Source organism: Harmonia axyridis, chromosome 2, assembly GCF_914767665.1.
Source record: "Harmonia axyridis chromosome 2, icHarAxyr1.1, whole genome shotgun sequence".
In the NCBI taxonomy this organism is placed as follows: domain Eukaryota; kingdom Metazoa; phylum Arthropoda; class Insecta; order Coleoptera; family Coccinellidae; genus Harmonia; species Harmonia axyridis.
In genome coordinates this window covers 2,781,899-2,802,894 of record NC_059502.1, presented here as the reverse complement: position 1 = coordinate 2,802,894, position 20,996 = coordinate 2,781,899, and the positions used below count along the sequence as shown (strand labels likewise).

At 35.0% G+C, this 20,996-nt stretch overlaps 1 protein-coding gene across 4 annotated transcripts in view; it reads right to left on the bottom strand.

Annotated features, from left to right (window-relative positions):
- LOC123672174 (mitogen-activated protein kinase kinase kinase 13-B) overlaps nt 1–20,996 on the bottom strand; it is a 60,973-nt gene that overhangs the window by 10,967 nt on the left and 29,010 nt on the right. For 3 of the 4 annotated variants that reach the window (XM_045606173.1, XM_045606172.1, XM_045606174.1), the window contains one exon: nt 6,076–6,314. In XM_045606173.1, coding sequence (XP_045462129.1) covers nt 6,076–6,314 — 239 coding nt within the window. Of the gene's footprint in view, nt 1–6,075; nt 6,315–18,093; nt 18,362–20,996 lie in introns of those variants that run through there. The other variant, XM_045606171.1, reaches the window with a different exon arrangement.

The window sequence follows — 20,996 nt, the reverse complement described above, 5'->3', positions numbered from 1 at the left end:
TCGAAACACCGTCACATCCAGAAAAACTGACTGTTTGGTGCGCTTTTTGGACTGGTGGATTCATTGGTCCGTACTTCTTCAAAAACGATGATGGCCAGAACGTTACAGTCAATAGTGATCGGTATAGAGCCATGATTACTAACTATTTCATTCCTGAATTGAATAAGCATGATGTCCAGGAGCTGTGGTTCCAACAAGACGGCGCAACATGTCACACAGCTCGTGCCACAATCGATTGATTGAAAGACACGTTTGGTGACCGCCTAATTTCACGTTTTGGACCTGTGAATTGGCCTCCAAGATCTTGTGATTTAACACCGCTAGCCTACTTTCTGTGGGGCTATGTAAAATCATTGGTCTATGCGGATAAGCCAAAAACCCTTGACCATTTGGAAGACAACATTCGCCGTGTTATTGCCGATATACGGCCACAAATGTTGGAAAAAGTCATCGTAAATTGGACGTCCAGATTGGACTACATCCGAGCCAGCCGTGGCGGTCATATGCCAGAAATCATATTTAAAATGTAATGCCACTAGATTATCTTGCGGATAAATAAAATGCATGTCAATCGAATAATCCGTCGTTGTTTTATTGCAATTTAAAGTTCTATAGCTCTAAAAAAAACACCCTTTATTATTTATTGTTGTTCAATTTTATCCCAAATGCCAAGACAAAATATGGTTAGGAAGACTTGGTAACAACCTTTTTTAGTTCTTGAGACCTTTTATCTCAGTTCATTCCATGAATAGGAATGTTAACCTGCATTCAAGTTGTAGGTACTTGAGAAAATTATTCATTAGCCTTTTCGAAAACAAGATACCTACTCAAAACATGTAAACAAATATATTTTCAACGTTATGTTGAAATATTATCTCGAAGAGTATTTTTAAGTGGTGACGGATACTTGAACTATATCAGAAATTAATAGCACAGTGAATTTCAGGTTTCTTTCCACGAATTTTTTTAGCATCGCTAATTAAACGTTGAATTCAGGTTTCCCAAACTAGAATTAAATCAGTTCGGTAGAAATTGGATACCGCATTTATAGAAGCCTCGAATTTTAGGGGCACCTAGAAGGTTGAATTGGCGAACTGTCAATATGACATTAATGCAATTAGAAATGAATGGATAATAGTATACTGTAACTGAAATGAATATTATTGAAAAATACATTATATTATTCAAGGATGGTCTTGTTTCTCGGGAAAATATGGAAAAATTCTGTCTCCTACACCACAATACTGCAATTTCGGAAAATTATTGTTAGTATATGAAAAAGATAATGTTTTTCTCATTGGATCAAAAACCCACAGTCTTAAAGTTGAACTTTGAACGATTCTGACGATTATATCGTGGAAATATCGAACTTTTTTTCGTAAAGAGAGCTACAAAATTGTTAACCACAAAAATTCGGAAAATGTTTATTCATAGAGAACATAGAGTAATAAACATAGATGGAGGCAGTATAGGTAAGGTGTCTAAAATTCAGGTGTATCAACTGATTAGCTTTTGTTTTGCCAGTTTTGAGAATATTAGATAAGCTTCGTTATGTCAACTGTAGGTGGCGCTATCAACAAATTAATATTCATGTTATTTATTATTTATGAGTTTTGTGCCATTAAGGACCTATATATGTATATCTTTCATTATAGTTATGATCTATGGAAGCAATTCTTGTAATTGAAATACCAATAAACTCTCTCTATTTCAAATATTTGAATTCATTCCAGTAAACGTTTCGTGTTTTGTTTCACGACTTTGCCCGATCATACTCGGTTACACATCGCTTTTGATTGGTCAGTATCGGGTTTTAATTAATGTATCCAATCAAAATCAACGGAAAAAGATCGAAATGACAAGTAAGACATTGCGGCGCCGCCACGAACTAAATCTAATATTTTCAATTTGGTCGAATGTCATTCCATTTAAAAATTGACGAGTGCATTCACCATGTTTTTAGACATCTTAAGTATAGGCAATATTTACATGCCCCCAACATGGTTAGATTACGTTGTCGGATTGTGATATATTTTCAAAACCACAATTTAACTATATCATTATGAATGTATATTATATTGAATGAAATATATTTATTTGAGTGATTTCCGATTAAATATGCAAATTTGAATATTTGGAATCAGATATTTTTCCTAATTGTCGACTTTATAATAAGCAGAATATTTATTATTATCTGTATCTACCTGCTGAAATCCAAGGTTTGGCAACTTTTGCTTTCATAGTGTCATCGGTTGTTTCACGTCTTTTGGCGCACAACAAAGTTTATTTTATGAATTTCTGATATATTAAGGTATTCATTTCAATATATTTTGAGTTAATGTGAAACGTTGGTTCATTATGGGACATAAGAAGTGCGTTCTTTGTGGAGAAACTCGCGAATTGAGTGGAATATCGTAACACTGATATGTTTTCATTCCGCGCGCTTCATGTCATATTTGATAGTTCATGTTGGGGACAAAATTTGCTTACTGAAAATGACATATGCTCCCTCGATCTATGTTTATTTCTCTGAGGTAGAAAACAACTTTTGATGATGCTACTAAAATTGTCAAACATCCAATCTTGCCCGAAAACCACAAACTTTTATTCCTTATTTCTCAAAATTTCAAATAATTAAATGCTCAATCAATGAATAACTTTTTTCTACTACAAACAAGACGTCAATTTGACTATGTATAGTTTTTGACATTTCTTATGTCATTTGTGTTTAGTAAGTTATACCTTTTAATCATGGAAAGATACACGCTCCAAAAACTTTGGGAAATGAGCACTGTTGCCACTCTTACCATTTGAAATTGAATGATTTCTATTGAAAATCTCAATATATTCAAACCAGATGTCACTTTGACATCCAACACATAAATCGACTGAAAAACCGCATTTTTTGGAATCGTTACAATTCTTCGTGTTCTGTTAATTGAAGGAATCCAAAAAGGTATGTTCTTGTAACATAACCCTGACATATTATTGGAACGATTCTTCGAGGTTTCTTGGGACACAAACAAAGAGGAGACTTTGTGTCGTAGACATGTTTTCATGACCGCTACGTCAAGGGTCACCGAACAACGCACCTGTCTCAACGCCTCTCTCGACGTTCTGCATAAATATTTATAAGAACAGAATGATAGCCGATCTGCCACTATAATACCATCATTAGCTCCCCGAAGGATTTTTCAATTTAATGATCTTCAGGTAAATGGGACTCTATGGATAGCGCTTTGTTCTATAGGAGTAGGTACAACGCTGCTCAACTGTTTTCGATTATGAACCTTTGGAATCGCTCAAGTAAATTTTATACTTGTATATATCAACTGACAAAGAAACTGCAACACCCAGAAGGAGCTGTTTCAATTTTATTTTTTTTTTGTTGGTAAGACATAGATAGTATAGCAACGAGTAAATGATTGAATTTGGACTCTTCTTCGATTTTGATATATAGGGTGTTTTTTTCGAGGTATATAACTTTAAGTTGGTATTACTGTTCAAGATGGCGACCGATTTAACTGATTTATTCTCAGTTTAGTTTGGCAATTCATCATGAATAGACTCACGACTGAACAACGCTTGCAAATAGTGCAATTTCATTTCGAAATTTCGAAGATAATGGTTCTGTACGGAATACGTATCGCGCACTACGTCCATTTTATTTTGTTTAGCGATGAAGCGCACTTCTGGTTGAATGGCTAAGTCAATAAACAAAACTGCCACATTTGGAGTGAAGCTAATCCTCAAGTGTATGTCGAAACACCGTTACATCTAGAATAACTGACTGTTTGGTGCGCTTTATATGGGCTGGTGGAATCATTGGTACGTACTTCTTCAAAAACGTTGATGGCCAGAACGTTACAGTCAATGGTGATCGGTATAGAGCCATGATTACTAACTTTTTCATTCCTGAATTGAACAACCATGATGTCCAGGAGCTGTGGTTCCAACAAGACGGCGTAACATGTCAGACAGCTCGTGCCACAATCGATTTATTGAAAGACACGTTTGGTGACCTCCTAATTTCACGTTTTGGACCTGATGTGAAGTCGCCTTCAAGATCTTGATATTTAACGCCGCTAGACTACTTTCTGTAGGGCTATGTAAAGTCATTGGTCTATGCGGATAAGTCACAAACCCTTGACCATTTGGAAGACAACATTCGCCGTGTTATTGCCGATATATGGCCACAAATGTTGGAAAAAGTCATCGAAAATTGGACGTCAACGACAATGTACTAATTTGAATGACAATTTGCTTGTTTGGATTCCGAACACTGACAGGAGTACTTAAATGACGGTGTGTGACGTCATCACTAATAGAGCGTATAAAACCATGGGCGCCCGCAGGGGAGGGCCAGGGGGGGCCGTGGCCCCCCCTGAGATTTTGATTGCCTCATTTTTCAGCACAACACACTCAATATTACTTTCTCAATCCAAAGGGCATGGAAAAAAGGAAAGTAATGGATTCTCAACAATTTTCCGGTTTTCAATGACAATCATGGACGCCTTATCGTTTTTCAATCATTTTTTTTTGCCCCCCCTGAGAAAAATTTCTGCGGGCGCCCATGTATAAAACGCCTTATTATAATATTCTATGATTCGGTATAAATTCAGAAGACGTTTTTTCGCGACGAACTTTCGTATTGTATGAAACAATTTCGAATTTTATAAGTGTGCTTAACACCCAACAATGGCTAAAAGATACTCCAGGAAAAGCAATTTGGCTCTAATGAAGAAGAGATTGCCGAAGTTGTCACATCTAACAGCAACGTCGCAAAAAAAGACGCCTAGACGTTCAATCATAGTCTTGCAAAGATTGTCGTAATAAAACGCCTTATAATATTTTATGATTCCGCATAAATGTCTGAGGCGTTTTTTCGCGATGAACTCTCCTTTTGAATGTGACAATTTTTAACTTTGTAGAGTGCTTAACATTCAACAATGACTACAAACTATGACTACTCAAAAGGCTCAAATGAATCTTTGAAGTTTTGATTCTTTTTAATAACTAATATTGATGGCTTTAGAACTTTCACTGGTAAATTATCAATATACAACCCCTGATAGCAATGTGAACTCCAAGATAACCCACCAAATCAAGAGAAATGAACACATCAAGACCTTAAAACCCTAACAATCAAGAACAGCAGCGAATTTAATTGAATCATCCACAGCTAGGGGTTGAAATTAGCAAATGAACGTCCCAAATGTTTAATTGAAATGGATCTGACATACTAAAATTGATCACACAACAACTGAACCTTATATCGAGAACAGCAGTGCTAATGTAATTTCAACCTTCTTGAATAACATTTATACAGAATATAAAGGGACGCGCGTCAACCTCGTGCAAGTGCAAAAAACTGAATGTTTGGTGCGCTTTATGGGCTGGTGGAATCATTGGTCCGTACTTCTTCAAAAACGATGATGGCCAGAACGTTACAGTCAATGGTGATCGGTATAGAGCCATGATTACTAACTTTTTCATTCCTGAATTGAACAACCATGATGTCCAGGAGCTGTGGTTCCAACAAGACGGCGCCAATCCACAAGCCCTTGACCATTTGGAAGACAACATTCGCCGTGTTATTGCCGATATACGGCCACAAATGTTGGAAAAAGTCATTGAAAATTGGACGTCCAGATTGGACTACATCCGAGCCAGCCGTGGAGGTCATATGCCAGAAATCATATTCAAAATGTAATGCCACAAGATTATCTTGCGGATAAATAAAATTCATGTCAATCGAATAATCCATCGTTGTTTAATTGCAATTTAAAGTTCTATAGCTCTAAAAAAACACCCTTTATAACCAGTTTTAAACAATAAAGTCTCGAATTTCGGAAAAAAAAACGTCCGAAGCAAAGTTGTACGCCTATGTAATTCTATCATCCCCTATCAGCAGGTTAAAGCCTACAATATCAACGTCGCTAAACCAAAAACAGATCCGTGACATACTAAAATTGATCACGCAACAACTGAACCAAATATCGAGAACAGCGTTGCAAATGCTACTTTTCATCCCCCGCCCCCTCGAGTAACACACAACATTTCCAACCCCCTCACCTTCATCGTTCCTGATCTCGTGGCCTCCTTTCCCAATTATAGACAGGACGGGTCTCAGGCATCCGAAAATCCCCGTCATCCACCCCTGCTTTATGTCATAAGGGGGTGGCGGCGTGTCCGGCGTGCCGAAGGGTGAAACATTTTGCAGCCCCTTCGCCGGAATGTCTATGGCCACTGCTGGCTCGCTGGAGCTCTTGTGGATGGTGAACTGTTCCAGTTCGCTCTGTATTCTGAGCATACTGTAAATAGAAAAAAGGAAATTAGGAGAATTTTACAATATACATATGTTATTTAATCATTTTTATGAAAAAAAGAAATAAAATCCGAAAAAAAAATTAACTGCAAATTTCACTTTTCAAATCATTGAGGAGAACGGTTAATACACTGCGCAACAAAATTAACGCACATTATAGAAATCTCAAATTTATTCTACAACAGAAGGTATTCTCAATGATAATTATTTTTATCAGAATTATGCATGCATATGTTATCCACTTTCAACGTTTTTCTTCAATACAGATGTTTTTTTCCCAGCAAGAATAAAAAAAGATGAGATTATCAGATTTTGAATGTTTTGGCTCCATTCTGAAATCAGTTGTTCTCGATCAATTCTAGTGATCAATAGTTTTTCTTTCATTTGATTTTCTACACTCGATCGCTATGCAACGCGAAACACGCAATTTGACCCAAGAGGAATGTGCCCAAGCGGTAGTTTTGCGAGAAGAAGGGTGGACATACACAAGAATTGCAGAAAGGTTTGGAGTTTCCCATACAAGTGTGTCCAGAATGTTGCAGCGATTCATGGAGACAGGTATGAATGTCCGACGACCAGGACAAGGTAGACCACGGGTAACAACTGCCATTCAAGAACGTTACTTGAGAGTTTCTTCGTTGAGACAACGGTTTGCAACCGCTCGCCTCCTTCAAAATCAGCTTGAGCAAACTCATGGAGTGCAAATTAGCACTCAGACAATAAGAAATCGCCTCAGAGAATATGATTTAAGGCCTCGTGTCGCGGCAAGAGGCCCAGCTCTTACCCCAGCCCATCGAAGAGCGCGTTTGGATTTTGCGAAAGAGCATATCCATTGGGAAGAGGCTGATTGGGAATTCAGAATTGGCGTAGTTTTCACTAGTCGAATGTTGAAAGAGTACAGCTTCGAAAGCGACAGGAGTCCAGATAGCGATTCTAAAGAGCTAGGATACTTTTGTTTTGAAAAATCTTTGGATTTGAACCTTCGAGAACTAATGTATGAAATTTGTAGTATTTTTAGATTTTATACATCCCAAAATTTAAACTATTAAAATTCAACGAATGATAATTTCTTGCACTGGTGTGAGGAAGTACTACTCTTTATCCTGCACTAACGCAGTAAAGTGATTATTTGCTCAAATAGTATCTTATCAAAATAATTAGCATGTGGTTGTTATTCTAATTATACGATTGTATAATTCCATCCAATATTTGAACTTAATAACTCAAAAATTGGGGGAAAGACAGCATGTTAAAGTTTTTTCTTGTTTCAGTTGAATGTTATGATATTTGAAACTCATTGAACCACCAATATCAATAGATCAGAAAGGCTGGAGATCTATAACGTCAATGTGTCACTGACGTTGATTCGTTGGACGTTGAAAATCAAGTGAAGGAACTTCCTCTTATCTCATTGACGTCATATTGGAACTTTTTGAATTCATAATATTTGAGGTAACGCTTTCAATTATTAATAATAAATGAAGATTGTTGAAATTGAGCTTGGCTAAATGGTTAAGACTATATTTCAACTACTTCTCTTAACATCAAGTGAAAAACTATATTTTGAGCTCATTAAGTATCATATAGAAAATATTCTAACCATAATTTTTTGAAATGATCAATGAAAGCGAGTACGGTTATCTGAAACTTTCATGTTTCTATTTGCTACTAATTTTATTTTTGGAATTTGAAAAACAATATATCAATTACGCAATAAAATGACAATTATACCAAGTAATTTATCTAAACAAAATATACATTAAATGAAATAGTTGTAAATTACTTTCACATTTGTTATGCCTTTAGTTTTAAGTTCATTATCGTCAAGCCAAAAACAAATAATCGTTCCCAAAGTTCATATCAATAAAATTGGTATCTTTAAATCTTTATAATTTGAAAACCTCATAAAATAAACTGTGAAATTCCAGAAGCTGGACAACTCAATCATTTCAAAAACTACTACAACTCATTGGCTCCGTCTTCTTCAATATTATTATGCGAATGATCTTTCCCATCATTCGCTTTACAGTTAAAACAGATTTACCGTACTGATGACTTTAATAACAACTACAAGACCCTCTTATGCAGAGTATCCAATGGCCAAAATAATTGGCGGTCCAAAATAAAACACCATGTTTACGGTTTCGACCAATGGGTATGAATTCATTAAGTACCTTCGAAATTTATCTCAAGGTTCGATCAAAAAGTTGCGAACGCAACATAAATTTGATGATTTATGCTTTCATTCGTAGTATAGTGACTTAATTAAACATAATGGTCGAACTGAGCCTAAAAATGGCGAATGGGGACATAGAACTTGATAATACAAATGACTGAACTGAACTGATACACGTGAAAGTCAAAAATATTGTTCCTTACCTCAGAGTATTTGATTGTATATAACTAGAACAGATATAAGATTGGAACAGGGTGGACAAAAATACAATGGTTTTATGTGTGCTCATAAAGTAACGCGTAACATTCTTTATTAGTTAAATTAACAATTTTATCAAAAATACTTATTGTCTAGCAGCAATTGGTTTGAATATAACACCCTGTAGTTTATTACATTTTTAGATCAATAAAAATGTATAAAAATAAGAAATACTTTCTTTCATATTCTGTCTGTTAGACCACAAGTATCAAACATGTTTGGAAACAGCTCAATTTAATTAACCTAAAAATTTAACAAACTACAGGGTGTCACATTCAAACCAATTGTCGCTGGACAATAAGCATTTTTGATAATATTGTTAATTTAACTAATAAGGAATGTTACGCGTTACTTTATGAGCACACACAAAACTATTGTATTTTTGTCCACCCTGTACCAATTGGAATGAACATGCGATATATTTTTGGAATCAGCTCAGCTAGAGTAATCAGAAAATTGAGACAAAATGGGAGTGTTCCATTTAAAAAAAATGACGGTGACGTCATCACTCGAAAGTAATTCACCCTGTATATTAGATTATTATTTTAAAATACGGTAAATTAAAATAAAAAATCGACGTGTTTCAGGATTATTTCTTAAAATGGTCTGTTTAGCTAAATATGAATTTGTTTCATACTTTTCGGACACAGTGTATGTTAGGATTTTTTTTATACAAGATAACACATGGACTTTAAACTCGAACAGCTGACCCAATCAATTAAGTAATTTTTTGCCGCTTGTTACTAGGAATATTTTCAACTTCAACATATTTCTGCGTCAGGTGTTGGCAAGGAAATTCCAAATGAATATAATTGACGATTCGATCTATTAAGAAATAATATTAGGAAATTGTGTTTTTCTGTACAATACAACACCATTAGCATACTAATAGCATTCGAATATAGGAGTGTTTAATTTATTGATGTTGATCCGAAATTTCCACCACAATTCCACGTGATTTGAATTGGATTTGCAAAGTATTTTTACAATGAATGGAATACCAATAAAATACTATTCTCGCACAGAATTTGCTATATCCGATGGAATTTTCCGAATTCAATTTCAAAATCCATATATAGGGTGTTTTTTTTTCTAGGTATATAACTTTAAGTTGGCATTACTTTTCAAGATGGCGATCGATTTAACAGCTGTCCAGTGATTTATTTTCAGTTTGATTTGGCAATTCATCATGAATAGACTCACGCCTGAACAACGCTTGCAAATAGTGCAATTTTATTTCGAAAATAATGGTTCTGTGCGGAATACGCATCGCGCACTACGTCCATTTTATTTTGTTTAGCGATGAAGCGCACTTCTGGTTGAATGGCTACGTCAACAAACAAAACTGCCGCATTTGGAGTGAAGCCAATCCTCAAGTGTATGTCGAAACACCGTTACATCCAGAAAAACTGACTGTTTGGTTCGCTTTATGGGCTGGTGGAATCATTGGTCTGTACTTCTTCAAAAACGATGATGGCCAGAACGTTACAGTCAATGGTGATCGGTATAGAGCCATGATTACTAACTTTTTCATTCCTTAGATGAACAACCATGATGTCCAGGAGCTGTGGTTACAACAAGACGGCGCAACATGTCACACAGCTCGTGCCACAATCGATTTATTGAAAGATACGTTTGGTGACCGCCTAATTTCACGTTTTGGACCTGTGAATTGGCCTCCAAGATCTTGTGATTTAACACCGCTAGACTACTTTCTGTGAGGCTATGTAAAGTCATTGGTCTATGCGGATAAGCCACAAACCCTTGACCATTTGGAAGACAACATTCGCCGAGTTATTGCCGATATACGGCCACAAATGTTGGAAAAAGTCATCGAAAATTGGACGTCCAGATTGGACTACATCCGAGCCAGCCGTGGCGGTCATATGCCAGAAATCATATTTAAAATGTAATGCCACAAGATTATCTCGCGGATAAATAAAATTCATGTCAATGGAATAATCCATCGTTGTTTTATTGCAATTTAAAGTTCTATAGCTCACCCGTTACCTCAACTTCTCCTCGAAAAACCCCATTTCTCGCCAATTATTTACCGAACACCCCCCGTACCTTCAATCCCACGGGGAATCAAACCCCGCACCCCCTCCGGTGGAAAATCCAACCGACTGACGTCGTCGCATCACGTGACCCCGAAGAAGAGGATAGGTCGCAGTACGCGTCGTCGATATTTCGCCCTTATCGATTTTCCACACCCCAACTCCTGTAATAAATTTCGAACGGGGGTGAACACAGTGTTTTCCGCAAGGGGTGCATGCAGAAATGCAGTTCTATCCGGAATTATACCAACGTGATATTATCAAGCGACGATCTATAGACGAGATCGATGGATAATACGTCGAGAAAATGTCAAATTGGGGTGGTATCGGATATTAATGGGTCTGGTTTGAGTGTCCTTTAATTTTGACCCCTTACGAGCGTTTTGAAGTTTCTTTCGACAATCTCAAAATAAACAAATCGCTTATTTCAAATAAACCAACAGTTTTTTTGTCCTTTTTTCCTTAGATATTTACGTCAATATTTGGGACATCCACCCTTCCATCACATAAGAATATTAAATAAAAATCAGCGAAACAATTTGAATTGTCGGGACCTCAGAGTAATAAAAAAATTAGGTAGACATTTAGAGTTAGTACAATAGTTGGTAATGGTAGTGCTTCCTGCATAAAAAAAATTGGTATTCACTGAAACTGATCAAGCAGAAATATCATTTTCATATTAACGTCACTCTTGACTTTTAAGTATCTAATCAGTTCGAAATTAATTCATTCAAATCAAGGAAAAACAATAGTATCGTGCAAAAATTACTATAAACATCACGAACGTTAAGACGTTACGATTTCAGGAGATAATTGGATTCTTCACTAGATTCTTACTCCAAACGATTATCTTCGATCAGTGAAACATTCTTATTGGTCTTGATACTTAATATACTATTTAGAACTTCACAAACTGCATTCAATTTCAGTACCATTTCTGTTTCCACCACATAAATCAAAGCTCAGAGTAATAAACATAGATAGAGGGAGCATATGTCATTTTCAGTAAGCAAATTTTGTCCTAACATGAACTATCTAATTTGACATGAAGCGCGCGGAAATAAAAATATATCAGTGATGCGATATTTCACTCAATTCGCGATTTTTTACACAAAGAACGCACTTCTTATGTCCCATAAAGAATCAACTTTTCATATTAACTCAAAATATATCGAAATAAATTCCTTAATATATCAGAAATTCAGAAAACAAACTTCAAGCGCGCCAAACGACGCGAAACAACCGATGACACTAGGAGAGGAAAAGTTGCCAAACCTTAGATTTCAGCAGGTAGTTACAGAAAATAATAAATATTCTGCTTATTATAAATTCGACAATTAGGAAAAATAGCGGATTCTAATTTGCTTAATTAATCGAGAATCACTCGAATAAATAAAATTCATTCATTATAATATACATTACGATATAGTTAAATTGTGGATTTGAAAATATATCACAATCCGACAACGTAATCTAACCATGTTGGGGACATGTAAAAATTGCGTGTACTTTCTATATCTATGTTTATTATAATATAGTCGGGACCCATAGAATTTCACAAATAATTCCGGAGATTTTTTAATTTTAAAGTGCTATAAAAACGACAAAATATTTATCATTAAATAATCCCAGAAATATTTCAGCCAATGTGTACCATTTCCTGTACACAATATAAGGATTCATGGTCCAATGACCTGACTAAGCAAAAACCAGAGTAAATAATAGGGGACCCCATGAAAATGAAATTGAATTCTTCAAAATACAATCTTGTACGTTATTCGTTCATGTAAAAACTTTCAAAGGGAAGAAACACATCGTGGGATTAGTTTTATAGGATTCATTTGGTATTTAGTTATGCATTGCATGTTTCATTTATAATGAATTCTTTGTTGCTTCCTTTGGATAATATCTTCAGGAGACAAGAATCCAATGGTCTTTGTGGTCTTTGTAAAATAAAAAAATCAAGTCGTGAAATGAATCAACAAATATTTTTAATGAAATGTGATGTATTCCAGAACTGTGTGGGACATCAACATTTTGGCACGCAATTTTATCCACTAGTTTGTTGATCATTTCCTTTTAAATCGTTCAAAAAAAAATAACCCCCCCTTCATGAAATTTTCTTAGTTTTTCGTTTTGAAATGTATAAAATCCAACAATCGAATAACAAAAATACGTCCAGTGCTTTTCTATGAAACTATAAGTGCTATTCGTATAAAATCAGTTGAAAATTGCATTGAAATTTTGAAAAATTCAGATCTACAAAAAATGAGCTCAGAGAATCTTAAAATTTCAAAGATGTGCAGCCACAACTGTACAGGGTGGGCAAATTTCGTTGTTTTAGCACTACAACCTTTAAAACCAGGAGAGATAGACAGAATCTGATACCCTATTCTCGGTCTCTTTCTCTGAGAAACTAACAAGGGTAGTATTCATTTTTGGCCACCTTCTTTTGTTTTCGAGTTATAAGCGAAAAGTGGAAAAATGGCGATATCGTAAAACATTTATATCTCAGCTGATACTTATGATAGAGCTTTGAGATTAAAACATTATACAGGCACTTTTTAACGTAGAATCCAGTGGCGTGCTTTCCTTTTCAAAAGGGTCTTCAATTACGAAGCTATGACCCAAAGTTATGTTTTTTCAAATGGGAAAACTAGATTTCTGTGACATTTTTTGAAAGCTTAATTTTTCCTGATTTCAAAAATATATAACATCGTATGGTTTGTATTGAAATAAATAGCAGAAAATGGTCAAAAACCTTTTTTTACCTAAGAGTCTCAATATTTCTATGGTTTCAACTGTTGATGAGCACAGAAAAATTGAGCTTTCTATAACAAGAGGAGTGTCCTTCCGTCAATCTGATTGTTGAATGGCGCAGAAATCTAGTGTTCCCATTTGAAAAAACATAACTTTGGGTAATAGCTTCTTAATTGGAAACCCTTTTGAAAAGACAAGCACGCTACTGGATTCTACGTAAAAAAGTGCCTGAATAATGTTTGAATTTCAGAGCTCTATCATCAGTATTAGCGGAGATAAAAATGTTTTTCGATATCGACATTTTTCCAATTTTCACTTATAACTCGAAAACAAAAGAAGGTGGCTAAAAATGAATACTACCCTCGTTAGTTTCTCAGAAAAAGAGACCGAGAATGGGGTATCAGATTTTGTCTATCTCCTCGGGTTTAAAAGTTGTAGTGCTAAAACATCTAAGTTTGCCCACCCTGTACTGAATTAAATATTTGTTATAGCAAAGTCCTAGCTCCAATAGTTTTCTTCAATTTTCAAATTTTACACGTCCCAAAATGAGAGTTGTTGAAACAACATGAGGTGCTGATTTTTTTCCTAACTGAAATGTGAATCAGAATGCTGACAGATAGAAGTCGAAGACAAGATGTCTGTGACATTCGCGGCATTTTTCGTCACAATCGTGTAACATTGAGATAATGCAGACTGTGTGCAAACAAACGAGAAAGTAAGACTCACTGTAATATTGCCAAGGTAACGGCTACAACTTTTGAACGTCTCAGCTGACCTAAAACATTCGATACAGGCTTATCGGAGATCCAATCAGAATAATTTAATACGTTCAAGACTAATACTATTAACTTTCTAGATTAAACAGCCGCTTTTTTATGTAACCTATTCGTTTATTAACCTGGTCAATAAATGATAATTGAAATAACGGAAACTTCAATGCACACAACCTAATCTTTACAGTTTGCGTGTTGACTTACTAGTTTCTGGAAAATGGTTGAATTTTCATTTTTTTATTTATTGTGGTTGCTAAAGCAATATTGATGTAGTTTGAATAAGGAATTGAGTGGTATTTCAAGACAGGGAATTTTTTTTAATTGTATATTTTTATTTCTATGAAAGCCTCTACGTAGATAGCTACTGGTGTTCAGCTGAATGCATTGAATTTATTATTCAATAACATGTTTTTCAAAGAAATGGCTAACTGATAATTCCAAATGAAAATATTGCGAATTTTAAACAATAGTCCATCTATACAACTATCGAGGGATTGAAAATTTCTTAGAATACACAGAGTGGTCATAAATGATTCTTATTAGACTTTGAAATATTATTTACTCCTTTTCACTATCACTTTAAACTCTTCTGTGCGATAAAATTCCAAATTAGCAATAATAAGTTGTGTACCTTTTATCAATACCTATTAAAATTTTTTGCACTTTGTTTCCAAACCTGCGATAAGTCAATTTAAAATATTCCATAGGCTGCTATGATGTTAAAATTATTCGAAAGATCCTGTATATCATAAATTGTCCTGTCAGAATATCGGTTTTCATTTCGTTGGTATAAATCGAGGTATAAATGATTTAGTTCTTGTGAAACTATTATAAAAATTCATTATTGAAATCAATGAGCCAACTTCATAAGCAAAAATAACCTACTATCTTCAACAAATATGAGATCTATTTTAATCATACCGAATGAAAACATTGTATGATGAACTTTGAGTTATTTCAACGTACATTCGATAAGAGTGAAAAAACACGACTATACCAGTTATTTTTTTTTCTTTCAAATTATAACATAACTTGCGATCTGCGCCTTGTCAACGAAATCCTCCTATACAGGGTGTTTCATAAACACTGTAGGTGTTACGTGTTTTCATAAATGAATAACAAATTCCTCAATATTTTCGAAACTGCTTGATAAGACTGGACTCTTGATCCTATCTGGAGTAGGCCATTTTCAAAAATTCTTGTAATTTGTAAGTCTTTTTGTTGAAAAAATCCAGAAAATATCAAGGAATTTGTTATTTATTTGGAATACATTCATCGCCCTGTATCTTGGAAACGAAGCTTTTCCAGATAAAGGCCTTTCCCACCTTAAATAATTCAGAGAGCAATATCCTGAATTTATTCGTGATGTTTATGAAACACCCTGTATGTATAATTGGCCCAGCGTTTCCATTTCATTCAAACTATTCGATAATAGACATTTTACACTTATTTACAACCAAGGAGTAGAATAGTTCATTTAATTTTCAATAGTTTTCAAGCCAATAACCTAAGATCGATCGAGTCTAGATGAATTATTATCGATAAAAAAATGTATTCGAACTTGAAACGACAGATAAACAGCTGTTGGTTGTACCTACATACTTACTACTCTATCTTTATATTATTCACAAATCGTTTATCATGGTATACCGAGTGGTATACTTATTATTTCTTCAATAAGAATATAGATCCACTATTTTTTTTTGTACAATCGAAATATTTTATAACAAGACGTAGGCGAGTGTTTTTTCCAATACTTTGGTGTTTCAATATAAAAGTGAACATATTATTAACGTTTTCAAATAAACGTCTAATTTTTTGACTAGGCCAACATTCTGAACTTTTATAATATGTATAATATTTTTTGTTTTTTTCCACCTAATACCTGTTGAGTCAAAAGTGATATTTCTGCTACTCAAAAAACAAAATATATCGAAATTTTCAGTTCTAATTTTCGTGAAATGGAATGTAATATTCTGGGGAGGTCGGCAAAATCTCTTACCGACGTCTACAGCATACAAACCACTAAACAAGTACTACCTTCTTGAAAATAAATAACATAAATAATCCAAAAAGCTGTATCGTAAAAAATTGATATATCCGTAAAAAATAAGGTAGACATTTATCGTTAGTACAAAAGTTGGTAATGGTAATGCTTCCTACATAAAAAAATGGGTATTCACTGAAACTGATCTAGCAGAAATATCATTTTCATATTAACGTCACTCTTGACTTTTAAGTACCTAATTACTTCAAAATTAATTCATTCAAATCAAGGAAAAACAATGGTATCGTGCAAAAAACACTATAAACATCACGAACGTTAAGACGTTACAATTTCAGAAGATAATTGGATTCTTCACTAGATTCTTACTCCAAACGATTATCTTCTATCAGTGAAACATTCTTATTGTTCTTGATACTTAATATTCTATTTAGAACTTCACAAACTGCATTCAATTTCAGTACCATTTCTGTTTCCACCACATAAATCAAATCTCAGAGTAATAAACATAGATAGAGGGAGCATATGTCATTTTCAGTAAGCAAATTTCATCCCCAACATGAACTATCTAATTTGACATGAAGCGAGCGGAAATGAAAACATATCAGTGATACGATATTTCACTCGATTCGCGAGTTTTTACACAAATAACGCACTTCTTATGTCCCATAATGAATTAACGTTTCATATCAACTCAAAATATATTGAAATAAATGCCTAAATATATCAGAAATTCAGAAAACAAACTTCAAGCGCGCCAAACGACTTGAAACAATCGATGACACTAGGAGAGCAAAAGTTGCCATACCTTGGATTTCAGCAGGTAGACACAGAAAATAATAAATATTCTGCTTATTATAAATTCGACAATTAGGAGCAATATCGGATTTCAAATATTCAAATCTGCATATTCAAATCGGGAATCGGTCTAATAAATATATTTCATTTAATATGTATAATATACATTCATAATATAGTAATGTATATATAATTTTTACTTGTTTCTTGCTTTGATTCTGATATGTTCCATTTAGTTCAAGATGAGTAAGTTGATTTTCTTATCGAAATGTATTGCATGTTGTTAATGAAATTGAAGGTACCCAAATGTAATACAGATCCGACCCAAAGAAATTTGGATAAGGGTCAAAATCACCTGAAAATCAACTTTGAATAACATCGTTGATATATCGTTGAATTCAGCGTTTAAAGTTATTTCGAAAAGTGTCATAAAATATGCAGGTCCGTATTGAAAAAAATGAGGTTGAGGGTGTCCCAGGGAGTACGAAAGATTGGATACGAAATCTGATTACGTCAAATTGAGAGCAATTTACTGTCAAATAAAAAATTCCTGTAACATTTTTGGATAATATTTGAAATAAAGTGGGGAAAAAAAGAAAAATCAAAATGACAGAATTTACTTTTCCTATGATATCTCAATAACCGGCCCTGATAATCTCGATTTGTTTGAACTGCTCGACAATGCTCTTATGAATGCAACTTTTTCTCCATTTGACCGACCTTCTCTTATGGTTTAAAAGTTACCAATACAATCCCATTGAAAAAGTGGCCTCCCTGTATGTTTATAACTCTAAGAATCAAACCAAAGCAACGCGTCGATCGATCCATCAAAATTTTGCGAAACTCTCCTCAAGATTCCATCGAATCTCCGCCTAGCAACACCCTCAAAACACCAAAATGCTTAACACCAAGCCCCCTTATGGTACCCAGAGACTGACCTTACACCACTTTCTGAGTTCTTAATTACAATCTCCTTGACCATGGAGCAATCGCAGCACTGTATGTCGCTCTCGACGGTGAGATTGACGCGGATCTTGCAACGTTTTATGCCGAAAACCAGGCCGATCAGGCTTGTCGTCAGCTGGTTGATCGGCCTGGGTATCTGAAGCATGTAGTTCGCGACCATGATGGGTGAAAAAGCGGAGAAAAACCCACACCGGAACGCTCTTTGTCATCTCCTACGTAGCGCGGAACTGAACTGGCGACGAAGGCTGCGGGCCCGCAGGCTGAACCGTTGATAACACCGAGGACGGTCACGTGACCCGCGGTTTCGAGTAGCGCGGGATGCAATCGACGATTTGATTATTTGTTGTTGTTTGCGGGAAAACGCGGATGTGGTTCATCATGCCGCACAAAGAGTTTTCGGCGGTGATAGCTTAAATGCCACAAGATTTAGGGGAAAAACAGCCAATAGTTTATAACAATTTTTCTCTTATTCTGTGGTTATTCCGTTCATTCTTCCACATCTTGTAGAACAAAATCGTGCGGGAATATATCAGAAACGCACAGTTTTCATGGTTATATTTTATTATTATATGTTGGTACTCCAAACTTTCCGCCACGGCTTTATCTGTCAATTCATCAATTTGCCTTGAAGAAATCAGTTCTGCCAACCAACATTTTTCAATGCAAAAACCACTAAATGATATTTATGGAAATAATTCATTAATTTCAATAAGATTGCAATGAATCAGAGAAAATAATGTATAATACTTGTACAGAAGGCTCATTCTAACACTCGTTCATTCAAAAACTCGCCACTTCGTGGCTTGTTTTTGAAATTTGAACTCGTGGAAGAATATCAATGCCTTCTGCACTTGTATTATAAATAACTATTCTGTATGCATGTTATTAAGGATAGGTTTGTTGTTCACCAAAAAGTCAGAAAAATACAATCGTTGCAATGGATTTAATAATGTCTTGGGCCTCCACGAAGTCTTAGTGACGCCAAAACACGTCTGGATATACTCTTAATGAGATGATCTATCTCCTTTTGAGGTATCTTATCCCAGGTTACTTGTACCTCATACTGAAATAATCTTCTTCCCATTAAATACCAAACTTGTTCAATGGGAAAAAGGTCGAGAAGTCTAATAAGCCAGGGCAACAAATCAAATGTAATTCTGTGTTGGTGAACGTATTGATAAAGGGTGTTTTTTTCGAGGTATATAACTTTAAGTTGGCATTACTGTTCAAGACGGCGACCGATTTAACAGCTGTCAAGTGATTTATTCTCAGTTTGGTTTAGCAATTCATCATGAATAGACTCACGCCTGAACAACGCTTGCAAATAGTGCAATTTCATTTCGAAAATAATGGTTCTATGCGGAATACGTATCGCGCACTACGTCCATTTTATTTTGTTTAGCGATGAAGCGCACTTCTGGTTGAATGGCTACGTCAACAAACAAAACTGCCGCATTTGGAGTGAAGCTAATCCTCAAGTGTATGTCGAAACACCGTTACATCCAGAAAAACTGACTGTTTGGTGCGCTTTATGGGCTGGTGGAATCATTGGTCCATACCAAAAACGATGATGTGATCGGTATAGAGCCATGATTACTAACTTTTTCATTCCTGAATTGAACAACCATGATGTCCAGGAGCTGTGGTTCCATCATGACGGCGCAACATGTCACACAGCTCGTGCCACAATCGATTTATTGAAAGACACGTTTGGTGACCGCCTAATTTCACGTTTCTGGACCTGTGAATTGGCCTCCAAGATCTTGTGATTTAACACCGCTAGACTACTTTCTGTGGTAATGTCATTGGTCTATGCGAATAAGCCACAAACCATTGACCATTTGGAAGACAACATTCGCCGTGTTATTGCCGATATACGGTCACAAAAGTTAGAAAAAGTCATCGAAAATTGGACGTCCAGATTGGACTACATCCGAGCCAGCCGTGGCGGTCATATGCCAGAAATCATATTTAAAATGTAATGCCACAAGACTATCTTGCGGATAAATAAAATTCATGTCAATCGAATAATCCATCATTGTTTTATTGCAATTTAAAGTTCTATAGCTCTAAAAAAAAAACACCCTTTATAAGGTAGAAAATTTGGTGAAAAGTTGACGTCCTCAATATTCTATGGAAGGACATTTGCACCGCACTGTATAAATTGGGAGCATTAAACTGACATAGTATCGATTCTAGGATGGTTTTGGAGTGGAGGAAACTCAAGTTTCCTTACGAATTCCTAAAAAATGAACGTTGCATCTTCTAGTCATGAATTTGACATCGCATTCTGTATTTCCAAAAAAAAAACATTTCCAAATGATGGCACCAGAAACGATATTAAATTCAAATATGTTTGTTTACTAATTCGAATCAAATTATCCATTGTGTTCAGGGTCATAAGTAAAATAGATACGGCTAACATGCCCAATAACATATAGCTGGCTTAAGTACGTTTGAAAGTTTTCCCAAGCCAATTGAAAATTCACCGAAAAGGTAATGATACTGAATTTGAATAATTGATTAATGAATGTTGTTGAGTTGACTAGAGATATCGAATAATTTTCTCGGTATCTCTTTAAAAAAAAATAACCAGCTGCAGTAGTATTCTTATCGTAACGTGGTATTCTGAGAAATCTATGAAAATACAAATTTCGTATTCCTAAAAAACATCACTGTAAAGAGTAAAGACACATATGTTTGCTTTTAATATCAATTATGGAATACTTCTTCAAAAAATTGAATAAAAGTATAAATTCAATTTTGAAACAAATTTTCGATGTGAATAAATTTTTTATATGAAATTTATAGATCTTCTTTCTTCTTTTAAAATTTTTTAATTTCGACTGTTTGAAAAATTATTTGTTCGAAATTT